The sequence below is a fragment of the Micromesistius poutassou genome, assembly GCF_964030765.1.
Source record: "Micromesistius poutassou genome assembly, chromosome: 5".
Classification (NCBI taxonomy): domain Eukaryota; kingdom Metazoa; phylum Chordata; class Actinopteri; order Gadiformes; family Gadidae; genus Micromesistius; species Micromesistius poutassou.
This window is the reverse complement of record NC_140275.1, coordinates 8858409-8868401: the sequence shown is the minus strand read 5'-3', so window position 1 is coordinate 8868401 and position 9993 is coordinate 8858409. Positions and strand designations below refer to the sequence as shown.

At 40.9% G+C, this 9993-nt stretch overlaps 1 protein-coding gene across 1 annotated transcript; it reads left to right on the top strand.

The window, feature by feature from the left end:
- The first annotated feature begins 5175 nt into the window (after nt 1–5175).
- cox7c (cytochrome c oxidase subunit 7C) lies at nt 5176–8007 on the top strand. The gene is made up of 3 exons (XM_084468052.1): nt 5176–5338; nt 7352–7499; nt 7921–8007. Exons 1-2 carry the CDS (start codon nt 5264–5266, stop codon nt 7466–7468), a joined length of 192 nt encoding a protein of 63 aa, XP_084324178.1. The 5' UTR covers nt 5176–5263; the 3' UTR covers nt 7469–7499; nt 7921–8007.
- The last annotated feature ends 1986 nt before the right edge of the window (nt 8008–9993 follow it).

Here is a 9993-nt window from a genome sequence, read left to right as displayed (position 1 = left end):
TGCACGCAGGCGTGCACGTCTGCATGTTTATTCGCACATGCATGGGTGCGTTCGTGTATGTGTGTGTCTGTGTCTGTGTGCGTGCTTGTGTGTCTGCCAGTGCACATACAAATGTACCCTGGCACACTTTGTGTCCTATTTGCCAGCGTGTTTAGCACCGTCACTCAGGGGAGCTAAATTGAAGGTGCCATTGTAAACGTCTGCGGGCAGCGGGAGTGATCTGACGGCTTGACAGCTCTCATTAGCGTATTAGACACAAACACTGTCACAGATGCTCCCGGTCAGTCCTCGGCCGGCCCCGTGCTCTCCTGAACGGGGGACACTGACAGGTGGCTTTGTGGCCCTTTGTCTCACGGCTGACAGGGTGTTGAAGCAGTAGCTCATTTTTAATGGAGTGCTGGGATTGTGAAGAGTGGTTTCCATGCACAGAGAATGACCCGCAGAGAATATATACAGGAATGGGAACTGGTAATCATACACCAACATCTGCCATGAGATATAATTTGTTGTTTGTGCACGATGTAATACCCAGATTGCATGCTCTAGTAGTCACAATTCAATCAAAAAGTTATCGTTTTTTGTTATGCGCTTCCTGCAGATACAACAAAACTATTTCAGAAACCCTTCAGGGAGAGATTTCTTTATATCTTGTGATGTTCTAAATTTGATTCCTCCAACCTGGTGAATGAGCAAAACAACCTAAAAAGCCCATTTGCCTCCAGCTAACGAGCTTAAGAGAAATACAAGCAACAGACAATGGACACCAAGTGCAGTTAAAGTTGCAATGTGCACCATTTCAACTAGCAATTTAAAACATTGTATCAATAGAATCACATCCTTTAACTGGTCAATTCTACAAATAGAAAGTGCTGGCCAGCCCATTCCTCTGTCTTTGTTGACAAGAACCTTATTATCTACACTCCAAAAACCCTCCCACTCACGCCCTCATAGCAGAGCTACTAGTTGGCATAACACAGTTGCACAGCTAAGTGGACCAAACTCTGTTATTTGGTTTTTTGAATCCTGAAAGTCTTATGCCTACTACATTACTATGTTTTTTAGCAAAATAATTGGACCAAATTAAACAAAAACGTTGGTAGCCCAACGAAAGGAAAACTTGAGTATGTACATACTTGCAGTGTCACATAGATAGACGGATAAATGTGTAGCCATATAGACTGACACACAGACGGATAGATGGATAGCATAATGTACAAGATATGGTTCACTATGTTATACATCATACACATTTTCATACTCCAGTGAAAAGGAATAAATAAAAACGCCTCAGTACAAGGTTTGCACCAGAATGCAAGCGGAATGAAACCAAGAATACATTTTCACACCTCATAAAACTTCCCGACAGTGGTTAGGGCGAACCTTCGCCAAAGTGCAGACATGAAAAGAGAAAACAGAATGTTTGCAACGATCAACATTGTTGAGATGCAACATATAAACGGAAAATTACTGTGTGGTGGTAGGTGCGCTAAAATAAACTCCAGGGAAAAACAATTGTTGTTCTGGAGGCCCGTGGTCCAAACGCTCAAGGTAGTCATTTATCTCCCAGAGAATAGTTTAATCACGGTTCTAAGAAACGGTTCTCTCATATTCTATTGAATCTCTTTCCGAATTGTACGTATGTGATGAAAAGACCATAGTCACCATGATGCATACTTGAGCTCTTCGATAGAGAATCTCGATATGTGGAGGGGTTAAGGTTGGTTATGGTTCAAGAACCTAGAATAAAGACACACAACTTTTTTGAGTGTGAGATTCAATACATTTTCATTTGACTTTTATCCATAGCCGTTGCTAAGCTTTTGCCATTGCTACGTGCAGATTGTTGGCGGGCGCGGGGGGGGGGGGGATTGCGTTGATAAAGGGTGCTTTATCAGCCTCCGATGCAAAATAAAAATGGTGGACCTGTTCGTAATTCATTTATATATTTTGAAAATTGTAAGTAATTATACCTTAATTTTGGGCCCCCCCCCAGGTACTTGGGGGCCCTACACGCTCTGCGTACTCTGCGTATGGGGAGCGCCAGCGCTGCTTTTATCCATGAATCCTTCAAAAGGACTGAGAGCCTTCAAACCAGACCATTGTAATGGAAGACAGTTCACATGTGACCTCTGTAATGTTCTACACCCAAAAACAAAGCAGCCCACTTCTTGTGCTGAAGTTGCCCAATGAAAACAGAGCAGAGCATTTTGTAACAGAAAAGCGGTGATGGAACACTGAGGTCATCAGAACAAGTGTCTCCTGCTGGAGTTAGTCGCTTGTATTTATTCAAACATCCATTGAACTTCTGTTTCCCCGATTTTTAAATAGACACACAGCAGTTTATGAGGTGAGGAGAGGCTTTCCTAATGGAAAATAGAAACGTGAGTGATTTATTATGAGCATGGTGTGCATTAACAAACAATCCTCTGATCAAATCAGGGAGTGATATCATGTACCGATTATACGCACAGATTGGCCGTTCATACAAATGTCCACATTAGTATGCATAATCATGCGCATGGTTGATTATGGGTTTGTTTACAGATCTGATTGAGCTAGAGTATCACTGAATGTTAATTGTGCTCTCAAATGTGACGACGTGTTGTTAGAGCGACAGCCTGTGTTTGGGTACGGACAGTTTTTTCCGTCTTGGCTTCTTATTCAAAGCAAGGATTATCACAAACCAATTGACAAAACAATTTATCCAAAAAGCTTTGTTCATGAATCAGTGAAAGTCGATTACAAAATAAAGCAAGCACAAGTGAACAACAACGACGGGGACAACAACAACAACTGCAATTCTAGCTAAGAGGGGGGAAAACATTTATGTCAGGACTGTGATTTCCACACTTTTCTCTGACTGAACAGAGAGAAAAGATGCATGGCCTTTTGACAATATATATTTGTTTGGCAGGTACTACTAGGCAGATAGCTGGCTTGTATTCAATCCTTTATGTGCTTAACAGATTGCATTGGCATGACAGGATAGACAAGGGGCCACGGACCAGAGGGTGACCCTGCATTGATGGATGTGGCCGGTCATGACAGAATGGGGTACTAAGTAGCTTATTGTGGCCGTGTGTATCACAATAGACACTTACTGTTCCTTGCCCCACAGTAGATGATTAAATGTTACCATTTAGGAAGAAATACAGAAAAATCTTTATGATTCTGTTTCTTTTTTTTTTTACACAATTCTTAATTTAAGTTTGCCATTCGAGAATGAAAACATGTTTCAACAAAACAATTCAATTTATTTTGAACCAATTCTGGAAACTAACAAATTACATCTTTGTTCAAATTTGACAAATATGATTAGGATTCATATTTGCAACCAAGTTTCAAGTATACTGTTATTAAAGTATTTGGGCCCATATCAATCGCTAGAAATGTTACAGCAAATGATTCAAAGGCTTTTTCTTTAAAGGAATGGTAATTGGTTCTTTTACCACTTAAAAGGGTAAGGTTTTTCAAAATGAAATGCACCACCGTCGAATGCAAATCAGATATAAGACATGCGTGGGCTGAAGCTAATTGAGGAAATTTCCATTTGAGGGTCAAAGACATTTAGGTTTGACTGACGCAAAACTGTTTATCCACACACATATGTATCTGGAACGACTGGGCAATTAAACCAATTCTAAAACCATCCTAAAATACTCCCCTCTTCAACTCCAAATTGAATATGTGAGTACTGTAACCCTCCAAGTTAAAGAGGCAAGATGTTATTGATTATTTTATAAATTATTAAAAAGACACACACTAAATAAACGAAAAAAAAAAAATCGAAAATTGTACAGTGAACTTATATAATACCTCCATGAGTTTGACTACTAATGGATGACATGGATTAAGCTGTATCTCGGTGGTGTATTTTCCATAATTTCAGTATAACCACTGTCCTCCTCCTTGCCCTCCACTCCTCCACGTCGGATCAGAGGACTTCTGGGGTTGGCGCAGTGGAAGCAGGAGGGATTGAGGAGGCGCAGATAATTAGTGACTGAAGCCGGAGTGTCCTGGGGTGCGTCTGTGTTGGATCACTCTCTGACAGGGTGTCCCGTGGACTGATATACTTCTGCCTGCCATTGAGGTAGTCCATAATCCGTGACACCATGCTGGGCTTGACAGCGTGAGATGCAGGCATGCCTGCGTGTGCGCCTCTCTGCAAACAGGAGGGCTGTACAGTGCTAGAGTCACTGGACAAATATAAGAGCTTGGCAGTACTGTGCAGTGGCAGAGACCTGCGGCAGGCGAATAACACATCTTCTTTTTTTTGCAAATGATGATAAAACAGACTTATAAAGCCACATCAATGTGGACATATCTAACCTTATTTCATAATAGTGAGAAAAATATATATAAAGAAGTGTATATAACTATAGCCAATTCAGGGTTCCCAATAGAGATTCTAGATGCCCTTCAGAGAGGTTCTTTCAAAAATGCGAAGTTTGTTTCACAAAGTCAAGTCAATAATTGCATTGCTCTTTGCTGTAGTGTGTACCTTATGCGTTCAGTGGATATACTTTGTTCTGACCTGTAAAAACAGATGGATAAACATTGTCATACAACTCGTTTATGACAAAAAAATAAAGCGCCAGCCGAAGAACCACCGAAGTTGAATGGTAGGCTGCTTACCATTGTCTTACGGCCTCTCCAGAGCAGCTGACCCCAACCTGCGCCCCCTGGAGGAAATGGACTGGAAACGACAACGTTCTGTGAGGGCAGCAGGGCCATGTAGTCATTAGGAGGACATCCGTTTTTTTGTTTTTTTGTTTGTTTTTTACCAAAAAAGCAACTTAACTAAATCCCTCGGCTGTGGTATTATCAATCCATCTAAAAAAAAATAAGGGTATGCTGCCTATGTTATATTAACTTACCCCGCAGTAAAGTTGATGCTTTAACTAAATTAAAATGCTTTAACGGTCAATTGGGTATGCCAACCACTGACAACTCAGCCCAAAATGTACAAAAACGTAAAAATAAATAAATATAGAATCTATCAGACTAAACTTCATTACGAAACAGGGTCTGTCCACCTTTCTGCTTCAACAATAGCGAAGAAGACTGTATATTTTAAATTCGATTCAAATAAACACTTCTTGTAGTCGGCACGACTACAACAATAAGAACTACATTTCCCGGCGTCCTTCAGCGCTGGTGACGAGGCTCCGGTGCGCCGCCGGTCTCACTTTTAGCAGCAAGAAGGTCGCACCAAGAAGAAGAAGACTTCCGACACCGACAGCAAACAAACTAGAACAGAATCATGCTCGGACAGGCAGTGCGTCGCTTCACCACCTCGGCGGTGCGTTCTTCGCACTACGGCGAGGGACCAGGAAAGGTAATCTATTTCTTAAACGAGTCTTTTAATGCTTTTAGTGAACCAGGGACCAGCAGGGTGACCGCGGCCTTGTTGTTAGCATGCGCCCCGCCTGGAGGTCATTTCCGCGACATGCTCGTCGGTAATGTCCTCGTATATTGACGCTATTCTGGTTTTATTAACACCGTTCGTAAGCTCATAGTGCGTTTTGTACGTGTACGATTTAAGAAAGAAACCCCACCGATCACCGCCGTCTCTCATCGCACGGCAGTGTGGTAGTAGGAGGCTTGCAGCGTTAGCATGAGCTAACCAGGTAAGGCGCTGTCACCGACACCGGGTTAGGGTTAGATTATTTTAGATGATTATACTTAAACGGTTCTTACGTTGTAGATTTTAAGGGTCCAAATTGAATTAACTGGTGATATACGAGCACTTGCTCAGAAGGTGAATGTCCCACTAAGGTCACACTGTTGACACCACTGCTAGTAGGCCCTATCTGTTCTTATCCGATGTGTAAGTGTGTTTTAATTGATGTATTGGAGCAAACACAATTGGCGCTGGTGCCTGTTAAGCATCTATGGACGTGTATTTCCACTACTGTTAGCAGTAATCGAATACGTTAATGCATGGTGTATGCATGAGATTGCGTTCCTGTTTGAATTAAATGAAATGCACACTATAGAGCATAATCTGTCTGTTCAAGCTTTAGTGATATTATATATCCCAATGAACAATCTAAAATCAACAATCCGGTTGAGGTTGCCTTTCTCTATTTTAATCATTAAAGTAAGCAGCTTAAAAAAAATGTAGTGCACCCAGTGCCACCAAATAACAAACCATTACCAGTTAGGCAAAGCAGGCCTTCGTCCCCTAAAAGCCATATAACGCCTCTACGTCCTGCATGTATATTAAGATTCACGTCGCTACTCAGACGGCCAGACATGCCAGGCGTTGACCGACGCAATGTGTTGACCTTCTCTGCAGAGGAACACGGAAAATAATGGCTGGCTGAGCAGGGAGCAGGCGCAGTGTTTTGTGTTTTGTGTTTTTTTTTCTTCTATTGGACAGCTGGATAGGTGAATAAATGAAAGCACCTGGTATAATAAAAACGCAATCCGATTTTTCAACCTATGGAGCAGACTCCATTCCTGGTTTTGGTTTCTGAATTTGCCTTTCAGTTTTGGGGTCAGAAACGCTCCGGTGCCTCCTTGCGTAGATGTGAATGTGATTTTTAAGTATAGTAAATATAGTATAGTAAATAAGTATCAACCAGCTCTGCTCACATCTGCAACGTGTCGCTGTTTCCCGCTTCTTTCGAAACATGGGTTCCCTAGAACTGTGAATTCAGCTTAACTCACCAATAATCCTCTAAACAACTAAAGAAATTAGTCAAAATTCATCTCAAGCTGTACTTTTTATGAAGCAGGTTTAAGAATCCTTTAGTAATACTCGTGCTAAACTGAAAGATCATCACCTTGATGGTGTCGCACTGCTTTTGGTTGTATATAGATTGATAGATGGATGGTGTTCTGCAGAAGCTTTTAACTTAATACGTATTTTTTGTTTGAAGATTCCATGTCGTTAAGCAATATTTAGTGATCATCAGTCAAACCTAATCCTAACCCACCCGGTGCTGACCACTGAACTAGTCATGTCATGTTTATCCAGTTATCCTTAACTACACGACACCGTTCTAGACAGCCAAATGTTATAATAAAATAAAAAAAGAATGCTTATACCGGTGGTTCTAACACATTTTCACAAAGCACCACATGTCAATGGCAAAATGATAGAACCCTCTTGTTTGAGCTAGTCCCACCCTGAATGTTTGATTGTTATCTGGTTCCCAATACTACCAGTAGTAACAATGGAGCAGGATCAATCCATAGCACTACTATTTAACCCTATTTAAAAGCTAAAAACCTAATGTAACCTTTCATGGAGCAGTTGCACTTGACTTATGTTCATTAAAAATCTGCACCCAGAATGAAGGCTTGGAGTAAGTCATGTTCCTGATATATTGTATTCTTTCAGAACCTGCCATTCTCTGTGGAAAACAAATGGCGCCTGCTCGCAGGAATGGTGTTGTTCTTCGGAAGCGGCTTTGCATTCCCCTTCATCGTCGTCAGACACCAGATCCTCAAGAAGTGAAGTGATGCGATGTTGCTTCGCTGCAGCCAAGGTCAGTCGATTTACATTCCACATCCGGCCCATTAGACACTTTTCTATTTGGTTGGCGAAATTAAATTCTTGAATGATTGCTTCAATAATTGTCTCTGGCAATATCTTTCAAACTATCTTTTCCTCAACGGAACCCCTCTGAATGCATTACCTGTGTTACTGGGCTTGACGGCAGAGATGTCATACGGGTCCATATTGGATGAATGTTGAGATAAGCTGGGCAAATGAGAAAATGCTCTGACAGCTTATTGCATACATTAATATATATATACATCTCTCTCTACCAGAAGTAACCTGCAGGTCTGAGGACCTTGTCACATTATGCGTTGCCGGCGGTTACTAGAAATAGTTTATTTTATGTCTTCGTTATGCACGTCTTCAGTCCTCATGCAACTAGTGTCTTGTGTTTTTTTTTTTTGCAGATGGAACACGTGTGTCCACCAGAGTTCTATTCGTTTCAAAGAATGGGTTCCCTAACTGTCTTTGTAAATAAAGTTATCGGAAATTAATCAGATTTTGTGTCTTTTTTTTTTTTGCCTATTAGGCTAAAATCATCATCTGGTCAATCATCCCACTTTGAAGACCTTGAAGTCCTTTGGGGATATTTTCTTCCTCATTATCCTGTAGAGGGGAAATAATGGTTTTACATACTGTATATGATAATCGGTTTCATACACCACTCAAGGTCAACTTTCTGTTGGATGGTTTAATATTGTGCATTAAAGCTATGTTCAAAATGTTCACCGGTCTAATTGCCAGTGCAAAGGCCTTGCCTATTACCTGCAGCCCTGGAAATAGAAAAGTGGATAAATGCGCATGTCACTGTTAACAATCTAGTCATTCCTTCTAGATGGATATTATATCCCCATTCTGCAGTGCTGTGCTTCGGTTGAACTCGCTGCACCACCTATTTCAGTTCAATTAACCCTGTGCTGGTGGCTATAATTATCCAAGGACAAAGACTAAATATGTGGGTGGATAATGCCAGCCTCTTGCAATAGAGGAACAATATGCTTAGACGTTAGGGACGTTTTTATTCATATCATGCTTGTTAGGATTATATTTCGGGGTGGATGGGGAGAGTAGACTTTACTGTAATATGATGTTTTGTTGGTAGATGGCATGAAAGATTGTGAATTGTGAGAAATAATCAAACAATAACCCCCGCAAAAGATCTTAATTTTAATTTTTTTAATATTAATTTTTCTTTAATATTACATTAAGTGTGGGTAGGGTAGAGGGCACTCAACCAATCGTTTAATACTAGACTTAGAATTTTGACACAGAATTACTTCAATAAAGATAATCTGAAGATCAAAAGGTATGACTTTCTGAACTCTGCGAGGGCATGATTACTTAAAACTGAGCACATTATAGACAATGGTGTTCTGGTATGTGTCTGCTCCATATATATATATATATATATATATATACCTTTTGAAAGAGTGCAATAAGAAAATTTCCATTTCTTTAGAGAGTAGGCTACAGATTTAGCCTTGGGTAGAAACCTTAGTTCCTAGCATCTGACGTATCACATGGGAGAGGCTCGGTGTGCATATGTCAAAAAGAAAAGGTCTCTTGTGCAAGCTTTAATGAGTTTAGTTGAAGGTTTAAAAATACAGTATCCCCTTAGACTTCTGCAGTAAAAAAACAGACTCCATGTCATCAGGGCTTCTGACAATCTATATGAGAAGAGGAATGTGCCTCAGACTTGTGTTGGCACAGGGGGTATTATGTTCAAATCTTAATGGTTAAACCAAGAGCATGACTTTGACTCTAAAATCCATGCTTGATTGGTGCGTGATGTTTATCTCTGATGATTGGACAGCTGGTTAAGTTCACAGCCGGGAGCCAAGGTGTTCAAGCAAAGGTTTTGATAATGAAAGCTACACGTCTTTGACTTTCATTAGTGAACAAACCTGTGTGCCTTTTATTGGGTTACTGTATGTCTAATGTTGTGAAATAGTTTTTATATATATCCTTGCATGGAACAACTTGAGCTGCCCGTTGATCACAATATGGGGTTGGTATTACACCAAAGGTAATCTTTATCGCTCAAAAACCGCAGCTAATCAGATCATTAAAAGACCCCAGCCAATTTCATCGCTCGAAAACCTTGGCCAATGAAATGGCTTGAAAGCCCCAGCAAATCCAATCGCTTAAAAACCCCAACAAATCGGATCATCCAAGAACCCCTGCCAGTCCGATCTCTTGAAAACCCCAGCCAATGAGATTGCACGAAAACCACAGCCAATCCAATCGTTCGGCAGCCTGAGCCAACCAGATCTCGGTGCCCTGCTCAGTATGCTCTGCTCTGTCTGCGTATAGACCTTTGAAGATTAAGTCCCGGTTCCCTCGGTCAAATGTCTATGGGAAATAACATGGGGTTTATGAATGATCGTACATAACAAACTCTGTAGGTGGCGAAGAAGTAAAAGCTGCGTCATGTTTTGAACTACACACATTCCATCTAGTTTCGACTGGCTTTTTGGATT